The 24,412-nt window shown below is 37.1% G+C and overlaps 2 protein-coding genes across 2 annotated transcripts; both read left to right on the forward strand.

Annotated features, from left to right (window-relative positions):
* The first annotated feature begins 2,303 nt into the window (after positions 1-2,303).
* Positions 2,304-5,222, forward strand: LOC113353369 (cytochrome P450 711A1-like). The gene is made up of 5 exons (XM_026596994.1): positions 2,304-2,599; positions 2,774-2,926; positions 3,422-4,205; positions 4,338-4,433; positions 4,569-5,222. Exons 1-5 carry the CDS (start codon positions 2,334-2,336, stop codon positions 4,899-4,901), a joined length of 1,632 nt encoding a protein of 543 aa, XP_026452779.1. The 5' UTR covers positions 2,304-2,333; the 3' UTR covers positions 4,902-5,222.
* Positions 5,223-7,574: 2,352 nt separating this feature from the next.
* On the forward strand, positions 7,575-10,037 carry LOC113353370 (germin-like protein subfamily T member 2). Its single transcript, XM_026596995.1, has 3 exons — positions 7,575-8,258; positions 9,356-9,431; positions 9,639-10,037. The coding sequence occupies exons 1-3, from the start codon at positions 7,591-7,593 to the stop codon at positions 9,639-9,641; spliced, it is 747 nt and encodes a 248-aa protein (XP_026452780.1). The 5' UTR covers positions 7,575-7,590; the 3' UTR covers positions 9,642-10,037.
* Positions 10,038-24,412: the final 14,375 nt, after the last annotated feature.

The following is a 24,412-nucleotide window of genomic DNA, read 5'->3' on the forward strand; positions in this document are numbered from 1 at the left end:
TTTCCTCCCCTGAAAAAGACGAATCCGTACACATTCCACATTTCTAAACATCCACAAATTCTCAAAAACAACAATTAATCTCATTGATTCATCCCCACATTGATGGCAACAAACTTGGTTTGTTCTCATTGCAATACTTCACCAAAAACCTATCAAACTCTAATTCAAGGCCAACTCATGCTTCGGTATCTTCCACAGACTGGCTCATTTGGCTCTGTTAATCATCCACAGTCGATGGCAGCAAAGTAGCTTCACTTTCTTCCCTCGTTTCTCGGCTCGGCAATAACACAATTGTGCAATCGTGTGTCAAGTGTCATATATAATTTCAGAGAAGCTTTGTTAAGGAAACAATGTCTCTAATACAATTAAATTTGTATCGAATTCCCAATAAGGAAGCCGGTGTTCTGGAATAATTTTTTTTTTTTTTGTTGCCGGCCTAAAATTTTTCGTGGTTTGACGGAAGTATTGTCCACCTTTGACGGTGTTACTAACGTGCAGTTAAGTATTTGGTATAAACACGGTGTACATAAGTTATTTAGATTAAAACTCTCACATAAGTGATGTCCACCTTCATTTTGTTTGACGGTGTTACTAACGGACGGTTAAATACTTGATGTAAACAAAGTGTAACCTAATTTTTAATATTTCGACCAATAGAGTTATGCCAAGTGTCCTCACCATCGCTTCTGTATTAGAAAAGGTCTATTTCGACCAATGGGAATCAAGGATTTCATCACCGTTCAATGTGAGAGCTCATTTTTTTTAAGGCCTTTAAGGAAGAAGATATTAAACCACAAGGGAACTCTTAGGCAGTGAGAAATATCTAGGCCATATAGTAACAAATTTTCGGCCATGAAGCAGATTTTGAGTTAGTGGTGAATCTAGGATATTATAAGCACGTTTTGAGTTGTGATGGAGATCTGGGCCATTGTAAACTCTAGGTGAAGAAGCAAATTTCTAGCTAAAAATATTTTGGTCACAAAGAACATTTTGAGAGCATTCAACATATTATAAATAAAATGTAAGATTTGAGGCCACAATAATGAAGAGATTTAATCACAGCCATAAAATTTAAATCATTTGGTAATTTTGGATAGTTTGTAGGCTGTAAATTTTAGATCATAAGACATCTATTAGACAAAGAAATAGAATTTCAGTCAACAGATAATTTTTGAGACACCGGCCGGTCGTCATCAGTTTTGGAGGATGAGGTTTTAAGGCTATAATTGTACTATTCTAGTTTCAATAATTCTGGGATCTATAATTCCACAGTTTCTATGTGAGACCCAAAAACTGAGTTGTGCCTTGAGTACCAATCAAAACTGATCAACCCGGAAGCCGTTTTATTTCAGTACACATGCCAGTGATACCCCCACCGTACAGTCTCCATCTCAAATATTACAGAACTCAATTTTTGGATTAAAACACAAATAAAAATTCGGATAAGAACGCGGATCATTTTGTATTTGTTCTCGGTATAGAAGCCGACCATTTTATGCAAAATCGATTAAACTAAGATTACACAACCAATCCTATTTGTTTTTTATTTGTGCAGATGTTTATAGTCCCCATACGAAGCCGGCCATCTATGCATTGAAGAAACTGCAAAAGTCCAAAACTCTCCTAACAAGCATCTTAAGGCTCTCCGAATAAAGAATCAAATATTGTCCACAAAGCGACAAACATAGTTTTAGGCTAGCCAAGTTTTATACCAATTGGATTGAAGCGAGATCCTAGTTACCAATTCGTGCATATCGTTTTGGACGCACACAAATATGATCATTAGTTGGATTACTCGGAATCTATGATGCACGGGCACATCTGTTTTGGGGTTGTGTCTATGTCAGATGTATTGCGATGCCAAAGAGTCACAAATAATTCCGTTAGTTCCACGAACAATAATTTCGAAAGGACTCACAAAAAAATAAAAATACCTTAAAAACCGACCAAACGCAGGAGACTCACACCTGCCAAAACAAACGGGGCGCTGTGTGAGTTTGGTGTGATTAAGCATCTTTGTTCCCCGAATGACTAACTAAGAATGGCACACACAGTCCAATTTGCTATATTTAAAATATTAATATTAAGTATTTAATAATTCCGATTCCTACTGAATAATCGATACAAACCATGGGATTGTCTGTTGTCACAAATATGAATCATAGAATGGTCTATGATTTTTGTTTTCTTATACGATGCATATCAAAATTAGAGATCCGGGATTAAAAAAGTCAACACCATTTGTTATAAGTATATATACCTACCTTTTCCATCGTCTTTCTTCATCTGTGTAAAATATTTTCAGACCATCTCTCTCTTCCACCAAAACTCCAATGGCTTCATCAGCTTATAATACCTTATTACAAGTGGTTCTAGACATGAGTATACTCTTATTTAAGTTACTCTTGATGCAAACTTTCTTCACCTTGATTCCTTTGGTGGTGGGGGCTTTGTTGATGTACTTATATGCACCTTATTGGCGAGTTAGAAAGGTGCCTGGTCCTCCAACAATTCCACTCATTGGGCACCTTCATTTACTTACCAAGCATGGTCCTCAAGTTTTCTCTCTTCTTGCCAAGAAATACGGCCCTGTTTATAGGTAAGTCACTTCAACCATGTAATTTCTTCCTTAAAAATGTGACCTGATCTAGAATGCGAGCGTCAAAGATCATTTGGCCCCATATTTTCAAATTTAGAATTTAGAATCTCAGATATACTTATGCGGACACAGGTAGCTCTTAATAATTCTTGATTTGTGAGATTGGAAAAACAGGTTTCACATGGGCAGGCAACCCCTGATCATTATAGGCGACCCAGAATTATGTAGAGAAGTTGGCATAAAGAAATTTAAGGATATACATGATCGAAGCATTCCTTCTCCCATAGCTGGGAACATGATCCACCAAAAGGGTCTTTTCTTTACAAGGTATTAAGTTCTTCCTTGTTTAAGATTATACTTGTTTTTTCAACAACTTCAGACCTATCATGTGAAATCCCGTGATGACGGGGCTAGATATCTGTCACTTGGCTGTGAAAATTGGCGCACAAACTCATAGTGACACATAACTTTCACAGTTAATTTAAAGTCACATCACCAAAAGTTCTTGATGGAATTTTTGTTTGATTTTTCTCGACTCTAAAGGGGTGTAAGTAAGAGGAGTCTTGTAATTTTTTGATGAATATCCGTCAAAGGATTTTAAGCCGCACATTAGAGGTAAAGTATGAACTTAGTTAGAATTTAAAACCATCACCACTCCACATTAGAGCGTATATGCTTGCCCATTGGAATATATTCTATGCAGTTTGCATTTCAATCATCTTTATAAACTTTCCGCACTGATTTTTGATTCCCTTTGAGTTAGGCCAACAAGTTAATCTTAGTCACAGTGTATGACTGATGACGGTGCTAACGATGTTGCAGTGGTACCCGATGGACAACAATGAGAAGCACCATAGTATCAATGTATCAACCTTCCCATATCACGAGTCATTTACCCATGATGCAGTCTGTTATTGAATCTGTCGATCAACATCTTTCTACTTCAGAAGACGAAGACATTATGTTTTCTCACCTCGCTCTTAAATTAGCAACAGATATTACTGGTCTGGCCGCATTTGGTGTTGATTTTGGTCTCACAAAAGCATCCTCATTCGATGATTGTACCATTCAGTATGACCAAAACAATGACATTGTAGTCACAGATTTCATCAAGCAACATATGTATTGCACTACTCAACTTCAGATGGATTTATCCGGTTCACTCTCAGTCATACTTGGAATACTCTGTCCTATACTTCAACACCCATTTAGACGAATTTGGGAAAGAGTTCCAGGTACAATAGATTGGAGAACAAAGCGAGCTGAGAAGAATTTGTTAAGTAAGCTAGAAAAAATAGTTGAGAAAAGAGCAAACAAAGTAAACCGAGGATCGAAAGATTTCTTGTCGCTTGTGTTAAATGCGAGAGAATCAGATGATATAAGGTTGAAAAAAGTTTTTACTTCCGATTATGTAAGTGCACTTGCCTATGAACAATTACTTGCAGGGTCTACAACAACAGCTTTCACATTGTCAGCGGTACTTTACCTCGTGGCTGACCATCCTGAAGTGGAAAAGAAGTTGATAGAAGAAATTGATAGCTTTGGTGGACATAGTTTGATACCTACGGCTGAGGATCTTCACCATAGATTTCCGTATCTCGATCAAGTACTTATCGACTACTTTTATCTACTTGCAGTCTCTTATTTTGTTAAAAGACTGATTTCTCCCACAATTTTGTGCGTGCATAGCCATGTTTGCTAGTCTTATTTAAAAATAACATAGTTTTGTAATGTACAGGTGATAAAGGAATCATTAAGGTTCTTCCCTTCATCCCCACTGATCGCAAGGGAAGCATTGAAACAAGTAGAGATAGGAGGCTATGTCCTTGCAAAGGTAATATATATCTGTCTACTTAGACTTTTATTGTGATTCAAAAATATCTGCATATTCTGATTCAAAACTTCTACTGTGACTTATTTCCACCATGTCTGCATATTGTGATTCGATGTGTTCGCTTTGTAACGACAGGGTACATGGATTTGGTTGTCACCTGAGATCCTAGCCAAAGACCCAAAGAATTTTCCAGAACCAGACAAGTTTCGTCCGGAGAGATTTGATCCGAACTGTGAGGAAGAGAAACAAAGACATCCATACTCTTTGATCCCGTTTGGACTTGGACCGCGACAATGCATTGGAATGAAATTTTCCATGCAAGAGATGAAACTCACGTTAATTCATCTCTATCAAAGATATTTATTTCAACATTCTCCAAACATGGAAAGACCTCTAGCTCTCGAGTATGGAATCATTCTCAACTTCAAGTATGGCGTCAAGTTGAGAGTCATTAAAAGACAAACCTAGCTTGAAAATAATAAATGGCACCATAATGTACATAAATTGTACAGTAACCCTTCAGAGGAAAGAAGCATATACGTTACTGTAACAAACTAAGAAGTCAACCAACTGCGTGGATATGACTCTTATAGTTGGCCAGTGGTTGTCACTTTGTCCAGTTCGAGTTGTTGCTCCTTAATAATTTTCCTTTTCATGCATGGATGTTATATGTTGTCCCCAGGGGTGGAAGCTTAGGTAGATGCTAAGTTGTCTTGATAAATCATGGTTATCTGCGTGCAAGCATTGCATTAGGTTTTCCTGAACATAATATTTACTACTGTTGAAGCTGAATGTCCTTTTTAATTTCTATGTATTGTTCTATTATGAGAGTATCCTTTGGCTTGCCACATTCACTAAAAAGTAAAAATGTCACACAGTTATAATCAGGCAATCACTATTATTTGACTGATTTTTTTTATCTAGGTCAACTTTATCCTTTTCCTTTAACGCCAATCAGGCAATCACTATTATTTGATCATGGTGGATTCGAAACACCTTCAAAGTTTGTTAAAAAAAAAAAAAAAAAAACACCTTCAAAGTTATCATCCTTTAGGTAAAAGAAGAGAGTATGTAATTATCAACTTTCCGTTAGAAGACTATTTCTTACTACGCGGTATTAACTAATCATTTCAATGAGTTCAAGTTGGGAGTTGGGACGCTTGTCTTTCAATTTAATTTGAATCGTTTAATGTTTTGGGTGTCTTTGGGATGAAAGTGGATCTAGGTGGAAGTGCAGAAGGTTAAGAGGTGATTTTCCATCGAAATATGGCAGCCAGTTGTTGAAGTGGATTAGTAGAGTTTGGTTGCTGGTGTGCATGCTCTTTTGGGATATATAGTCACTCTCGGGGCTTTTCATTTCAACAGTAGGATTTTTCACTCGATCTGATTGGTCTTACTTGTGATGGTGGTGGTGGATCAGTGATAAGAGTGCACTGTTTTGCCTCAGCGCATTTTAAGATGCATTGTGTTTTCATGAGTGCATTCGGATTTCAAAGTGCTTTCATTCACCCCAATAAGTTGATGTACTATAATTAATCAGAGAAATTTTAACTTGAGTCAGGTGTCTCCTCTTCATTTGCTGTACTTTTCTTTTAAAATACAATATTGTGAAACTTCCATTTGCTGTAGTACAGTGGAGATGCGAGACAATGGAATTTTGTGCAAGATTTTTCAGTTGCCACTGTTATTTTTCAGTTGCCAGCTGTCATTGCTAAACAGATATGGAACCCAAAAGTGTCGTTAAAGGTATTTTTTTCCAATAAGTCTATATCCCCGCATGACACAAAAAATGGTGGGACCCACAGAAAAACAAAAATCCACCCTCATTTTTCTTCTGGTGGGGTCCCCAAGACTGTGAATGTCAGTCACGGTGTGCATAGTATCACTGATTGTTTTAGCTTGGTTACTTTGTCATAGCGGAGCTCCAACACTAGATTATTAGACGAGGGATGGAAAAGTTACTTCTAGTGTCTACACGCTGTGTAACTCAGAGCAAGAGACTCACAATCACTTGTTTCTTCATTGTGCGGAAACTAGAAAGCTATGACATTATTTGTTTTGGATAGTTTTAGTGTTAAGTGGGTTTTTCCTCAAAGCATCAAGTCTAATGGTCGGCTAAGAAGAAGAATAATATGATCAAAAAGATTTAGAATATACTTCCGTTCGCAATATGGTGGACCATTTGGAGAAGAACTCTTGAAGAGCTCGTAGTTAGCAGCTGATTTCTTTCTTGTAACTGTATTAACATTCATCCCTTCGATGCATGTTAATTTTTAATTTAATATTGCCCTTTTTAAGGGAATATATGATGTAATGCTTAAGAAAAATAGGCATATAATTGCTAAAGAATCATCCTTCAGCTAAAAGAAGATAACATAATGATTAATAGCTGCCTGAATCTATCAATGGCAGTGGTGTCTCATTAAACTTGGGTGTCGTTGAGGTGAAAGTGGTGATTATTCCAGATCTTGTCGTGAAACTGGAGTAGTTGCTTGGTGAAGTGGTAATTTTCCTTAGAAATATAGCAGCGGTTGAAGTGGATTGGTAGAGTTTGGGGTGCTAGTGAATGCTCTTTAGGTATAGTCATTCTTCCCGATTGTTTGGGCTTTTATTTTATTCACAGGTTTTCCGATAATTTGATTAATCTTTCCTGTGGTGGTGATGCTGGTTTGAGTGACAAAGACAATTTCAGTGGCGTGAACCAATCATGCTAGGTGAACAGCAGGTTGGACTTTGGAGGCGGTTATGGTGGCAGTACCCTGGAGACATGAGCAGACTTTTTAACAAAATTAAGGCTCCCCATTTACTGGGATTGGCTTGACCGCCGTGAACATGTCTACTGCATCGTCACCCCTTACGTCTTTTCATTAGAAAATGTCATAGAAAGAGTAAGCGATACGTTTTCGTCATTTTCAATCTCAAATTTATTCTGCTGTTTTAGTATTATCCGATTAAAATTTTGGTAGTCAAGAAGATAATAGTGAATTTGACTGAGCTTTCGGTATATTTTTTACGCCATTGCCCCAGCCCAAAGAGCTGGAATTGAATTTGGTCGTCAATTGCATGTTTCCAATATCTTCCCATAGTAAAATGTTAACCTATATAAATATCGACATATGCAAACATGATCTACACCAAATTTCAAAGAAAGGAAGCAATGGCTGCTGATAAGTTTAGTATCAAAACTACAACACCATTCTTCCTAGTTCTGTGTTTAACTGTGTTCCTATTTTTTACTTTGTCATGCTTTGCTGATCCAGACGAGCAACAAGACTTTTGTGTTGCTGACTTTAATGCCACGACTATCCTGAATGGGTTCCCTTGCAAGCCGGTGTCTGAAGTTACATCAAATGATTTCTTTTATAGTGGCTTGGTGAAAGAAGCGAGCACAGCGAATCCCTTCGGGCTTGGAGTGAGATTAGGTGATGTTAACAATTTCCCCGGGTTAAACACCCTTGGACTTTCGATAAACCGAGCTGACTTTGCACCTAGTGGAGTGATTCCACTGCATACACACCCTCGCGCACGTGAAGTTGTATTTATCATAAAAGGGGAAGTTCTTGTCGGGTTCATAAGTACTACTAATGTTTTGTACTCAAAGGTTCTCAAAGCTGGAGAGATATTTATTGTTCCGAAAGGACTTGTGCACTTTCTAAACAACGTTGGACGGGGGAAGGCTAGCGGGCTAGCTATTTTCAATAGTCAACTGCCTGGAACTGCAATACTTGCTAATAACCTCTTTGGTTCTAAGCCAACAATTCCTAGCGATATCTTGGCTAAGAACTTCCAAGTTGAGGAGAACGTCATCACCAGCATAAAATCTAGGTTTGGTAACTAAATAGAATAACTGAATTTGTATTCTTTTATTTGTAAGAGCATTTCCAATGGAGCATGAGTATTTATCATATGTGAAGACCTAAAAAAAAAGGTATTTGATAACATAGGATCCAAATACAAATCTTGTTTTGATTTCTTTTATTTTGATTGGTAAATAAATTTATATATAGAAATTAAGGGTGCACAGGAACCGAGCCGGACCGACGGACCGCGTCGGAACCGGTGGAACCGTACCTGATTTTGGACCGAACCGAGGAACGGGGTACAAGTACCGGTCCAAAAAATAGGAACCGGGGTCTGGGGGTACAGGTACACGGTCCACTACAAGTACCGTGCCGTACCGGACCGAAAGTACCGAATATTAAGAGCCGTTAGATTTAGGGGATCATAGATTAGTAATAGCCGTTAGATTAGAGGGGGTATATAAGCCAACATAACAGAGCTAGGGTTTCTCTTATCAGTTTCCTTTCTTTTTTTTTGTCCGTCTCCTCTCTCTGAGAAGGAGAAGAAGTGAAGAACCCCATTACTAAATCCATCTTCTTTGTTTCAAATATTCAATCATCTCTTAATTTCTCACTCTTAGAAATCAGGTTCGTCAATTCTTTTGATTAGTTTCATCTTTTTTGTTTAATTTGTTTTTAATTTTTTTATGCGTGTGATTGACGAATTTTTTTCTGTTGTATCATTGTATTAAGATTCAAGACTTCAACTCCACGATCTTCATTACACCACCTCTCGATTTTGATTTTTGACTACTGGGTTCATTAAATCTCGATTTGGTAAAATGCAATCTAGATTTGTAGTTTCCAGATCTAATGAAATGAAGAAAAAAAATTAGTTGATGTTATTTTTGACTATCCTGAAAGTTTCTATTGATCTGATGACATGAATGAATTACCAGTGTTATCATTTTGAAACCCTAAAGCCCTATTTTGCCTTTATTATGAATCATTTCTTCTCACTGGATAATTCAATCTCCTTTCAGAAAATTTCTTAATTGAATTTGTGTTTTCTGAAATGCTAGTATCATTTTGATTACATATGTATCTGATGTTATAGACTGAATTTGTTGCTGGCTTTAATAGGTTGTTCTGCTTAGCAATACCGATGTGCATGTGCTTCTCCTTCACTGAAAAAATCGTTGAGATCCGGTCTTACAAGGTAAGGATCTCTTCTTTATGCCAATTGTTTTGCTGATTTGGTTCAAGTTAAAAATCTTGGTAACATCTAGTTTCAACAGACAATGGGTACCAATTAGATTTTGGATTTATGGATTCAGCTTGGTGTCTTGAATGCATGTTGTTTGTGTTCTTTAGATTTTTTTCCAGCAATGATTCATGTTTGAATTGTGTATATATTGTTTGTCAGTGACCAATCATTCATGGATGCATCAAGTCCAGCTAGGGATCAGAACATAATATGGCGTCATTTCACTAGGAGAAATGTTGCAGAAGCCACTTGCAATTACTGTGGAAGGATATATAGGGCTCACAACTGCATAAATGGAACAACAACATTGTGGAAGCACTTTAAGAGATGCCCCCACAGAGATCGCATAATTAATGCTTAGCACTAGGCTTAGAGCCTTAGACTTAGTTCTATCCAGGGACAAGCCAAAGAAGTGTAAGTAAACCAGGGCATGGCCAAATCGTATGAAAGAGTTGATGTCAAGGAGTAAGAGATTCAAGAGTATCCCAAATGATGACATGGGAAAAATAGAGTTGGATAGATATTTCATTGACAAGTATGAAGAAGGTGAAGGAGAAGATGATGATGAGGAGTTTGACTTATTGGGTTGGTGGAAGACCAACAATACAAAGTATAAGATACTTGGACATATGGCTAAGGATATATTAGCCATTCCTGTGTCTTCTGTTGCCTCTGAGTCTGCTTTTAGCACAGGAAAGCGAGTCTTAAGTCCTTGTAGAAGCTTTTTATCTACAAGGACAGTTGAGGCATTGCTTTGCACACAAAGCTGGCTAAGGAAGCCAATACAACTTGATCTTCTATCTGATTACATACCAGATGATGATGTTGAACTTGAAGAAGGTAACATACAATTGTATAAACAAATACATTGCTGATATACATATTACATTATTACTTGTGTTTGGCAGTAATAGATATAGACTAATAGTTACTAACTGCGATTATTTGTTTTTGCAGCGTTACTTGGTCCTATCAACACTGATGCCACCACAAGTGCTGCTGACATGGATTAGAAGATCAAGATTCAAGACTACTACAGCACTAGATGCACTGCTAGTTGTTCTTTTTTCAGATTTTCTCATTTTCAAGACTTAGTATGTGTGTCTGTGGCTACTGCCTACTGCTACTTGTTCTTTTTTCGGATTTTCAAGACTTTAGTGTGTGTTTGTCAGTTTGTGTGCTACTGCCTACTGCTACTTCTTTTTTCAGATTTTCAAGACTTTGTTTGTTTGATTTTCTAGTAATATTGCTACTTATTAGTTGGTGCTTTGTTTTTTGATTGAGATATTACTCAATATATTGAAAAACAAGTACTTATGTTGTGAGAGAAAAAGACATATTTATGTTTGGAAAAGTAACGACTGGTATCGGAACCGTACCTGGTACCGGACGTGTACCGAATGGTACCGGAACCGAGGTACAAGGTACAAGTACCGGTCCAAAATTTTGGAACCGAGGCTAGGGAGGTACAGATACTCGGTCTCTTCAAGAACCGAGCCGAACCGTACCGTGTGCACCCTTAATAGAAATGTTTGTACATAATTTTTGTACCAAACCCACTTACAAGATGCAAACCCACATAGATGATGTACCCGGTACCCACATAGAAATGTCCATAAAAGGAGCCAAATGGAAAACCCACATAAATGAAAGCCCACAAAAAACTCAGACCCTCCCAGAACCCTACATCAACCAGAGGAAAATTATAGCAGGGATAAACTGAAATTGCCGCCGCTTCGACCCTATCTTTGAAATTGACATTGGAAAGAACCAGATCCATCAAACCACCGTTGAAACCGCTTTAGAAAAGTTAGGAAAGTTCTACTCAAAGTTTTTGATTGAATATGATGTTGAAGAAGCGAGCAAAATTAGACAGAAAAACCAGTAAGGTTAGGATTTGAACCACCCTGCCGTCAATATCTTCGGACCCTTGAACGAAATCCACCTCCGTATGCACTGACATCTTCCATAACCAAGCCATCATAATGAAATCTTCGCCACTTCTTTCATCAATAAACAAGTACCTCAGATGAAATCAGTGATTTCGAATGATGTTGATTGAAAAAAATGAAAAATAAATGGAAATTCAAGAAAAACCAACAAATCAGCCCCACATCACTGAAAGTTCAGCCTCTATGAAGAACCCAACTCTCAATCAAAGTACTTCTAACCAAACACCAACTGGAAGCCGTCTTTGTAAAACAGAAACCCGAAGGAAAACACCAAGGAAATCTTAGAAGACTTAGATCCAGGGTGAGAAAATAAAACAACCAACACCATTAGAAAACCCATTCTCCTAACTGATGATGTGCTGCTCAGACCCAAACATTAAGACCGGGAAAGTGAGGTTGAAAATAAAACCCAATATCTCAACTTAGATCTAGAGCTAAAAGCCCCAAATGCTAAGAACAGAACCCTGAAAACCCCCCAAAACATAAAATAAAACAAGACTAAACTACTAATGAAATCGGAGCTCGGATTTGGCTGGAGAACGGACCAAATCCGAGCTCAGGGAGAGGCTTGAAAAGTTTGAGAAGGTTGCAAGGGGGAGGGGAGAGAGAAAGAAAAGTCGAATCTTGATTTGATAAGCATCTCAGATGTATCCGTATCATATTCATACACTTGTGCTAATTCATAGAAAAAATAATTTACAAAATCTAAAAAATTAATTAAAATAATAACAAAATGATTACGTGGATATGGATGGGAGCCTCCAAAAACCCGTGCTCTCCTCCATACTCAAAATTCCATATTAAATTTTGATTATCCAATCTTAATTGGAGAGGTTTTTTTTATCAATATTTTTTAAACCTCGTTTAATTGGGGGTCCCTAGAAACAATTAAAGGACCTGGACTACAGGACAAAAAGGGACATGAAATAGCAATTATGGGTTATCCCTTATTCCAATTTTTTTGAAGTGGCTAAACTATCCCTAAATTATTAGTGTTAATTAGGTAAATTAATATGTTAATTAGTTTAGTTATATTAAAATCAGGTTTTGGGTAAATTTTATGATAAAGGAAATATTGTGTTTTTGTGTTGTGGGGAAGGAGAAGTTGAGTTTTTGGGGGATAGTTAGGGTTATTTGAAATGACTGATTCTAGTGGAGGAAATGATGTTGGTAAAGCTTCAAATAACAAACATGATTGTGTTGATAGTCTCATTGTCTCAACTAATCCAATGGATTGGATGTTTGATGAAGAGATGTTAATAGAGGAAGCCATGAATATTGGTGCAAATGAAGATCCCATTGGTCAAAATGAAGGAACCAACCCTCAAAATGAGGAACCCCAAGCTCAAAACAATCAGGTAAACATCTTATACCTTTCGGTTTGTGTGTTTGTTGCTCCAAGTGGTAGAATCATCCCCACTATGGAACAACTCAGTGTAAGGGTCGTCAGAGTCGGGATGTGTATACCCAAATGACTTTGTGAGGTCGTCATTATATTGACACTCCCAATAACGACTGAAACCTGCAACTTTTCCAGGTTATGAAAAATCGTTAGGGTAGTGTGATACAGACTGACGACCCTTTTTAGACTGGTCATATAAAGTCGTCATGTTTTTTGGTTAACAGACGAACGACTCTAAAACCAAAAATCCCTGTAAAATGCAACACTGAGGGTCGTCATATTTGTGTTCATATGCCATAACGATCCTGGAAAGCCATTGCAAATGTTATCAAGGGTCGTTAGACGTCGTAGTAATATGGTGTAACGACTCTTGCACTGGATTTTCATAATTTTTGATTTCATAGAATCATTTCATTGAATCGTAAAAGGCATACATCTTGCATAGCGTTGCATTGAAGGAAATGAAATACAATAGATAATAACGGTACACTTAAACACTTAACCATAAAAGTTTTACTTATAGGTAGTGCCGTGCAAGATGAGGTAGCAATCGTCGAACTCAAACTTTTTTCCACGAAGCACCTCGTATCAACCATACGCCTTCCCCAACTGAAAACGCAAAAGAAAAACCTAGTTAGTGTTGTTGAAAGCTTTCGATAAGTTTGACCTCTTGTTTAAATACTTACTCTTATAACACCCAACATATCGGCCTTAATTTCTCTTTTGAAAGCTTTCCTTACGGCCTTAATTTCTCTTTTGAAAGCTTCACATTCCAATTTTATCTCATCGAACCGTTCCTTGACGAGTTTCAAAGATCTTGAGTTGCAATTTCCGTCTAACGCCACAAAAACGATGAATACACAGTTCCACCAAGAATCCGATGTTTCATCAATGTCTTTTCCTTGAGCTTCAAATTGGTTTGCGACTGTCAATCAAGCTCTCGCAATGGCGCAATTCTCTTCGGGAGTGTAGGGAGTAGTCATGGCGTTTCCTCTTCTTTTTTCTCCTTTTAGTGATAAATGAATGGGAATGAATGTGAAAGTTGGGAATTATGGTTTTGGTGAAGAAGGGGTGAGATATGGGTCTTTATTTATAGAGATTAATGGCCCAACAGTCATTTTTTTGAATTTTTAACCGTTGCCCGACTCAACCATATTTGGTGAATTCAAAATTCACATTAACTGCTAGATGGGTCGTTAAATATATATTAACAAAGTAACGAGTCTTGCAGATCAAAAGAGTCGTCATTATGTTATGTTTATCCGGTGACGACCCTTTAACAAAACCGAACAGAATGATGTGTGTTTATACTAAAGAGTCGTTAGTTGTATGCTAGGGTCGTCCTAATTTACCAAAAGAGTCATTCACCTGTTATAAAACCATGAAGACTCTATACCTGGTATATAGACCTGATTTCGTCGTCAACCTGGTAAAAAATATAGCTGACGACCCTAGGAAATTTAGAATGACCAGGAATCCTGATATACAGAAAAGTGGTCATTTTGGTTTTTTAAACATTGTCAACTATATAATTAAAGTTTTGTGTATTGTTGTAGTTGGTGGTGCAACCAAGCTCTGATCCAGAACCGGCCTCTACGATGGGTTCAGATACCTCCTAACATTATATTATTGATTTGGTACGTTTCCCTTAACCGTTTATTTTAAATAGTTTAATTAGTGATCTCATGGATGTGTAATTTATTTGGTGAATGTAGACATGGAGAGTCAAGGATGAGGCCAAGGAATGGGTTATCTCCAAGGAAAAAGAGAAGATATGCGTGATTGTTCAAAGCAAACACGTCGATTTTAAGAGGATGGAGATGGTATGTGAGAGAGCTGGGAAAAAGGGAGAAAGTCACAAAGGTAAGAATTACAAATACCCAGCCGCCGCATAACGACATTCAGCATCAGAGAGACCATCAACTTTTTCTTTGATGGGTGTTCCAGCAAACATCTCCCTAATATCTACGAGTTTGAACTCTCTCTTCGGGTATTTCGTTCCCTTCACGAAAAGGCCATTTGTGGTCTCTTGATCCCAGCCAAACAATCTCTCGGTCAATCCATAAATTTCTTCCCAACTAAGCATTTTCTTCAACTTGTCATTGGTGGATTTTCCTTCAACGGGAAGCTCTAATATCTGATCTGCATCATGGGGTGTCAATGCCATCTCACCAAAAGGGAACAAAAATGTATGGTTTTCGCCGTAAAACCTCTCACTGAAACTTGATATTGAAACCTTGTCATATGCAATCACAGAGTTCACAACGACAGTATACAAAGAACAGTTTTCAATAATCTCCTTGACTCTTCCACATTCATCCTTTAGATCCCACAAGGACATTTTCGCATAAGAAGATTGCCTTATGAAAAGACGTACAACATTTTTATGATCCTACAAAAGAATAAAAAACTAAATATAAAAAATAAATAAATTAAAGTTAACATCAACAAATCAAATATTAAAGCAAAGTTGAGATTTTTACAATTGTTTCGTAGATGGTACGAGCCCAGCTTCCCTTATATCCAAATAGAACTTCGCAGCCATATCTAGGTTCTCCTCTTGCCTTACCACCACGAAGACGTTCTAGCATCAAATGTGTGGGGGGAATGTGTCTCGCTCTCTCTGCAACTGGCTTCCCATTCTTACGTGTACGCGGTCTCACCTGCTCTTCCACTATCTCCTCATCATCACCACCAACATCCTTACCATCATTACCTTTATCATCCTCTTTCTCCTCCTCCTCCTCATCATCACCACCACCAACACCCTTACCATCATTACCTTCATCATCCTCCTCCTCATCATCATCATCATCACCACCACCACGACCACCACCTAGTCCAGAAATACCATTACCATTACCACCACCATTACCATTGTTACCATCGTCATGAATCTCTTCTTGTTCCATAATTTCTTCCTCATCGCTACCGGAAGCAGATACAACAGGGGTGGAAGAAGGTGACGAATCCGACGAATTATTATGTGGGTCTCTTGGTTCGTTCATAGACAATGGTACCTCATCCGGCTTTCTTCCTCGGAATGGACCGACATTTAAGTATCTAGTGTGTCGGGGATATTTGGAAGGAGGAGTGGACATGTTTTTCTTGTCTTTATTTTTACTACATTGGTAACATACACAAAAAAGGAACAAATAAGTTCAGTATTTCATGCTATCAAAACAAGGGTCGTCACACTTTTGTTCAAAAAAAAAACGACTCTTATACCTAATAGGACGAGTCTAACTAATATGTAACGACCCTATCAATTTTTTGGACAGTGAGTATTTTTGTTTCTGTACAAGGGTCGTCATCTGTTACTATATAGAGGTAACGACTCAAATCTAAACCAAAAGAATTCAATCACTACTCGCTTATATATAATGACGACCCTACCAATTTTTAAGACAGAGAGACTGTTCTTAGCAGAATTAGGGTCGTCAAAGTATTCGGTTACAGAGTTAACGAGCCAAATCTAGGGAAATGTTTTGTAGTAGCAGAATTAAGGTTGTTCCCTATAACATCATAAAAATTAACGATTCTTCATAGAGTATACATGCAGATATAGGGTCGTTATGTTATAACATCATACAGAGTAACGAGCCAAATCTAGGGAAACAAATTGTAGTAGCAGAATTAGGGTCGTTCACTAGAATATCATACAGTTTAACGGTTTTTCATAGAGTATACATGCAGAAATAGGGTCGTTATGTTATAAAATAATACAGAGTAACGACCCATTCACTGTAACTGAAAAAAATCGGTTCGACAACTCAATTTCACAGTCAAAACTGAAGAAAATATCAAAACATAAGTGGGTTTTAGTCACTTACTTTCTAATTGGCGCCATTTCTTCTTCTATTTCTTCCGGGTTGATATTTTCTTGGTTTAGAGATTAATCTTCAATTTGGGTTTCTCTACCAACTTAGGGTTAGCAAACTTTCCTTTGTACTCATTGGTTCGAGCCATGTTTGTAGAAGAAGTTAATCGTCGATTAAAGTTTTTCGTATCGACGATTACCACGATGAATCGATGAAGAGAAAAAAAATTAGGTCGTCAATGGTGGAGGGATGAGAGAACTCGGTTATGGAAGGGAAGGGGAGGGGAATGGTTTTTTATTTTGTTTTAGAAACTGAATTGGGGGCCTTATGTTTAGGTTAATAGGTTTTTAAGTAGTAAAGGTAAAACAGTGTTTTCACCCTACTTTTGGAACCCCTATAATGTTTGGTGTGGGTATAAATTGGTCACGGCCCCTAATTGTTTCTAGGGACCCCCAATTAAACGAGGTTTTTAAAACCCATACTCCATTGGAGATTCTCTAATAAGGAATATATCCCCTTGATTTATTTATGAATTAATTTGGGGTTATGGGATTCTTTAAATCTCACGATTGTACGCATCATGCACCAAACTTTTTGTTATCCAAATTATACATATTGGCATCTGAAATAAGGAGTCAATCAGTTTCCTCGAACGACAATCAAACTATATTCTACCACCAGCTTTGATGTTATTTTTCATTAAAATTTAAAATATCGAACCATACACGATCCACATATTGTTTTTGTAATTTGGAAAACCTACAACTTAAAATTGAAGCGAACAATCCTATAAATCATCCTGTTTAAGATCTGAACCTAAACAAGGATAAACCAATCACTAGAATAATTTAAAAGAAAAAAAGGAAAAAAGGTTGCGCGTTCGTACACGTTATTCGCCAAATGGATCACACCACATGCAAATGTTCAAGTCTATATCTAAACAATATTTATTTTATTTTATTTTGGATGTTAAAGGTTAAAATTTGAACTATAATATTGGGCATACCAAAATCTTTCAAGGCATACTGAATGAAGACAAAAAAGGTTGTTGAATAGCAAAATCAGATAACCCCTTAACCCAAATTTTTTTTAATGGCAAATCTGCCCTTTACGTATTAGTGTTAATAATCTTGATTAGTGATTAAATATTTTGCTTAGTGATTAAGATAATTTTCAGAATTATAAGAGTTGTTTAGATGAAAAATTTGAGGAAAAAAAAATCAAAGTTTTGTTTTGGTTAAGAAGGAGAGAAGGAGAAAGTGAGAAAATTCTAATTCTTGATTCAATGGAGGATGAGGAGGGTCATCATTCATCTAAAAAATCTAGGAAAATACACATCAACTACAACAATGATCCAGAAATGGCTGATTTCTTAGATTATGAGAATGATTTTACACCCACTCAAACTCAAGCTCAAACTCAAACACAAACTCAAGATGATGATTTTTATGAGCCAAATCCTGATGATGAATACATTGATGAGGAACCCAATTCTTCTAATACACAGGTACACTTATATCCTATACTTAATCTCACTTCTATAGCTCTCAATTATCAAAAGTTAGGTTTTTTGAATCATGGTTCGGCGAAACAGGTTGAGGTTCGGCTCACATCTATGAGCCGAATCTACCATTGATGAACGGTTCGGCTTACTGAATCTGTTTACTGCATGCGCCGAACATATAATTTCCAATTCCAACCCTTTTGCTAGACACTAGTTCGGCTTATATGAAAGTTTCATAGTAAGCCGAACAACATCCTGAATAGCCCGGAATAGAATCATTACTAATTCGGATTACATAGCCAAAATCGTATGTGCCGAACATAATTTTTTAATTTCTGGGTTGAAATATTGTTACTGGTTCGGCACATATGGAGAATATCGTATCAGCCGAAACCTCTTATGTTCAAGGTTCGGCACATAATTTGATTATAGTATGAGCCGAACATAAATTTGTAAATTTTTGGGTTAAAATATTGTTCGAGGTTCGGCACATATTGAGGATATCGTATAAGCCGAAACCTCTTATGTCCAAGGTTCGGCACATAATATGATTATCTTCTGAGCCGAACATAAATTTGTAAATTTTTGGGTTAAAATATTGTTCGAGGTTCGGCAGATATTGAGGATATCGTACAAGCCGAAACCTCTTATGTCCAAGGTTCGGCACATAATATGATTATCTTCTGAGCCGAACATGCATTTGTTAATTTTTGGGTTAAAATATTGTTTGTGGTTCGGCATATATTGAGGATATCGTACAAGCCGAAACCTCTAAATGTTTATAGTTCGGCACATAATGTGATTATCGAATGCGCCGAACCTTGTTATTATATTCCCTTTCTAGTGTTTAACCTTGTGATATTCTTTTTAGATCGTGCTTGGACCCATGGAAAATCAACCTGATCCAGTAGACATAATTCACGAGGATACCAAGGATCACTTTCCAAAATGATTTGGTATGTAAGAACCTTTTGCTTACCTTAATGTTGTCGGAATATTCCAAAGTTTTGCTTACTAATTACTTGTTTTGGAATGAACGTACATATGGAAAACTAAACCAGAAGTTCTGGATTGGCTTGAGGAACACGCGATGAAGATAAATTGTGTACTAGTTAAAGGACAACAAAGCCGATGGGATCAGTTTGAAATGATTTGTGAGCGTAGTGGAACCGGCGCTAGCAAGGTTAAAAAGGGTATTGTATACGTTGGGAAGACCGGGAGAAAGAATAGGACGAAGACGAAGAAAAGAAATTTCCCTTTCAAGATCGTTTTCAACCTCAAGAATAAGTCCATGAACAAAGAAGATCAATATTGGATAATGAATAAAGATATGGATTGTCGTTATAACCGTTAAGCTATTCATTAAAACATGAAATTGAAGGTGTCCATAACCAAACCCAGCACAATTAAAAACAAAGTTGAGCACCTAAAAGCAAAGGTGTTTGCAACACCATAAAAGTGTACTTAAAACTTAAGAAAAACATTAAAAGGAAGTTGGAAACATAAAAGGACATTTAACCACGACCCCTCTTCTTAGTGGTAGGCTTTTGTCCGGGTTCCTCGGGTCTTTTTCCTTTGTTGATGATTGCATCCCACTTTTTGTAGAGGTAGTTTTGTTCTTCCACGGTCATTGGTGTTTTGGAATCAATTTTGTCCTTCATTTTTTTCAACATCTCCCTACCCGCGGCATTGGTCCTGACACAAGTATGAAAGTTATAAGACTAATTCGGCGCAAGTATGAATCATGTCTTTAAATTTTTATTAGCTTACACAGAGAGTGGATCGTCTCATACCACAAAATAATTATACGCCGATCCTAAATATTCGGCTCAAAACCTATATTGTCGAGTAAGCTGAACCCTGTATTCGGCTCACAACCGATATTGTCGAATAAGCCGAACCTATGATTATGAACTCAAACATGTATTCGGCGCAACATGATATCATATAAATAAGACGATCCTACACACTTGTAAAATTTATGAAATTTTAACAATGATATTCGGCGCAGCCCTAATACTATCGAATAAGCCGAATCTAGACTTATGAATTGAAACATTTATTCGGCGCAAAACTAATACTACCATACAAGCCGATCCTAAGCACATGCAAAAATTCTGAAATTCAAACAACATTTATTCGGCACAAAACTAATACTACCATACAAGCCGATCCTAAGCACATGCAAAATTTCTGAATTTCAAACAACATTTATTCGGCACAAAACTAATACTACCATACAAGCCGATCCTAAGCACATGCAAAATTTATGAATTTCAAACAACATTTATTCGGCACAAAACTAATACTACCATACAAGCCGATCCTAAGCACATGCAAAATTTCTGAATTTCAAACAACATTTATTCGGCACAAAACTAATACTACCATACAAGCCGATCCTACGCACATGCAAAATTTCTGAAATTCACAAAACATATTCGGCACAAAACTAACACCATCGAATAAGCCGATCCTAAATATAAGTCTCTGTTTTACTAAGTTCGGCTCAAAACAGATATCAGATATACGCCGAGCCGTTCATATGCACTTTCAGGGTTCAGTTTCAAGAACAGCTCGGCGCACATCTAACATTTGTTTTACGCCGAACCATACCCTGTAACCGCCGCAGAACACATGATTTTGACGAATTAAATCGACCAAAACAATCAAAAACATCAAATATGAGATGGGTTTGTAGAACTAACCTTCTTATTTTCATTTCCGGCGTTGGTTCTTTTTCAATCTCTTCTTCCGGTTGATTTTGTGGTTGATTTTGAGTTTGTTCTTCACTCTCTAAATCTTCTTCTTCATGAATAGGTTGTTCAATCGATCGATTTGAACGAGATACTGCCTTACGACGATCCATTATATAGTTTCACAAATCGACAATTAAATTTCCGCGATGAAAAAAAAAGAAAGGGAAGGGTGGAGTTCGGCTGTGGAGAGGAGGAAGAAGAAGAAGGTGAATGAAACTGATTTTAGGTGTAGTTGATTATAGGTTTTGTATTAGGGTTAGGGATAGATTAGTAGTAATTTAATGGATTTAAGGGCATATAGGTAATTGAACCACCCCATAGGGTACCCGTTATAAGGTCACCCAAGTTAGGACTAGTCCTTTGTATGCCTTGAAAGTTTTAGGCATGCCCAAAATTGGTGTTCTAAAATTTAATTAGAAAAAAAGTTGTATAAATCAGCCCAAATATAATCAGGTTTTACGATCCCAAAGGCCCAATTCCCTGTAACAGAATTTTACACTTACCGAATTCCCAAGGGTTCCAGTTTAAGATGATACATATGAAACTGATAAATTTGAACCAAGAGAAGATGCTCCCCCATTGATAGATCATTCTCTTGATGTCAATAATCACCAACTCTACATTTCTGCCTCTTTTGTTTTCTATGATGGGCTTTTCTCCCCACACTTCCCAGCAGATTACGAAAGGCAGGGTGTACCAATTTTTTTTTTTACACTGTTGTAGTATACCTGAGCAGAAATTGATCATTAATTTTTGTCTTATAAGACCAAGTCGCATTCATGGAGTTGGTGAAGTGATCCCAAATATTTTTGGAGAATTTGCAGTTCAGCAGTATGTGGTTGACATCTTCGTCCACTTAATTGCAAAGGCAGCATCTGGTGTTGTCAATATGACACTCTCTCTTGTTTAGATTGTCTATAGAAGGAATTAGATTATTCGCATCCAACCATGCCGGTATGTTCTTTAGGAGGCACTTTTGTGTTCCATATGTGTTTCAAGTGTCTCCATTGCCTTGTTGATGTTGCATAATCCAATTGTAGCCCTCCTTTGAAGAATAAGCTGCTGAGTTATAGCTGATGGAGTCTGACAAGTCTAAAGAAGGAGGAGGGGGCCAATCAGAGATATGAGATTTTTGAATTCTGTTTTTGTTTCATCATCTGGAGTAACAGAAAGTTGCAAACTCCAATTCTCATGCTGCACAAGATCAGTTAATTTTGCATCCTTCTTAACAACTGCTTTGTATGCCTTTTTATGAGTTGTGCAGAATGGAACTTGAGTCTTCCAAGGGTCGTACCCGAATTTGATATCTTTTCCATATCCAATATGGATTTCCATATTCTAATGAAGCATACCTTTTTCATTCTCATTTCCTTTCCAGAATCCTCTCTCATATGAGGTGGTTAAGCTTTTGGGAATCAGGTCATCTTTTTATGTTATGGATTTATGTTGGATGATCTTTCTCCAAAGGGTTTTTTTTTCTTGAGAGTATCTCCAACTCCATTTCCCTAAAAAAAACTTTATTTGCAGCCTTGTTTCTGATGCCTAAACCCCCAAGTTTCATGGGTTTGCAAACCCTCTCCCAAGCTATCCAACAAATCTTATTTTTCTCTGTGGAAGTGCCCCAAAGAAAATCCCTCATCATTTTGTTCTTTTTTTTTTACAAAACTTGGCATTTGTATAAGGGACATGAAGTATATGGGAAGACTAGCCAAAGTACTATTGATAAGCTCAATTCTGGCTGCTTTTGATAAGAATTTTCTTTCCCAAAGTGCTAATTTGGATTTGAATTTTTCAAGAACACTGTCCCGATTGCTAATAGGCTTCCTTGTTGCTCTTAGAGACATTCCAAGATACTTTATTGGGGAGAGTTTCTACCTTGCAGTTGAGAATTCTTGCCATATCAAGAATTTTATTTCCAGCACTTATGCTTATTATGGTGCTCTTGTCCAGATTCACTTTCAAACCTGTTATGGCTTCATATATCTGCAATACCATTAATAAATTCTCCACTTCCTCTTCTTTAGCATCTAAAAAGATGAGAGTGTCATCTGCAAATTGCAGGTGAGATATTTTCAGTTTTCATTTTCAAATCATGTATTCATGTTTAGTGATTCTGCATTCCTTAACAGGCTAGTGAGAGTTTCTGCAACAAGTATAAACATAAAAGGTGACAAGGAGTCTGATTGTCTCAATCTTTTTTACAATTTGAATTTGGTGGTTAAGCTGTGATTCATCATAATTGATGACTGAGATGATGACAAGAACCATTGTATCCAGTTCCTCCATTTGATTCCAAGCCAGCTTCTTTCAACAGATAATCTAAGCAAAACCTGTTTATGTTGTCAAAATCTTTCTCTATGTCCATCTTGGATAAGATGCCTGGCTATTTTGACTTCAATCTTGAGTCTATTAGCATTCCGGCTATCAAGATGCCATCTTGAATTTGTCTGACTTGGATGAAATCTCCTTGATGATCACTTATCAGTTTAGGAATGACTTTTCTGAATCTTGGAGCAAGGAGTTTTGAGATTATTTTATACACACTTCCAACTAAGATGATTGGCTTAAAGTGTTGAGGGAGACTAGCTTCTTCTTTCTTGGGTATGAGACTTACAAATGCCATATTCATTCTCCAATCAATCTTATCTTCCTCATAGAATTCCTGAATCACACTCATCATGTCTTCTTTTAATATTTTCCAAGCCACTTGAAAGAATTCAATTGGATATCAATATGGTCCTTAGGCCTTATTATTACTACTAATCTTAATCATATTCCAAACTTCTTCTTCAGAAAAATCCCTTTTTATCCAGCTTTGTTCTTGAATTGAGATTGTTTGGCAGTTTGGATCATCCAAATGAGGTCTCGGGTGTGTTTTTCTTTGAGTAGATTACAGAAGTAATTGTTGAATTCATTTTTTATGTCTTCCTGGTTAAAATTATCTTATCCATTAATGACTAGCTTGTGAATTGTATTTCTTTTATTTCTCCTATTAGCCATTTGGTGAAGCAGCTCTGTGTATTTCTCTGCATTTTTTAGATAGAATCCTTTCACTCTTGACTGCCATTTTCTTTTAATGCTTTTACAGAAAGTACACGCAATTCTAATTATCCGGAACATAAACAGCTAATTCATGAGCTAAATGGCGTTTGCGACGTAAATGTGAAATGGGGTTGGCCTGGTATTTCCATGTATCCGCAACCACAATGATGAAATGGGATTGGCCTGGTATTTCCATGTATCAACAACCACAATGATAAAATGGGGTTGGCCTGATACTTCCATGTATCAGCAACCACAATGATGAAATGATGATGGCCTGGTATTTCTATATATCAGCAGCACTTATTATGCTGGCCTGATTTTTCTATATATATATAAGCTGTGATAAGCACAAAATATAAGCGATTTCAAGCACTCCGAGAATGTAACCGCTGAATTGGAGTTTTAAGAACAGTTGCGACAAAAACAACCAAGGCATCACTGTGGCACCAC

This window comes from Papaver somniferum, chromosome 2, assembly GCF_003573695.1.
Source record: "Papaver somniferum cultivar HN1 chromosome 2, ASM357369v1, whole genome shotgun sequence".
NCBI lineage: Eukaryota > Viridiplantae > Streptophyta > Magnoliopsida > Ranunculales > Papaveraceae > Papaver > Papaver somniferum.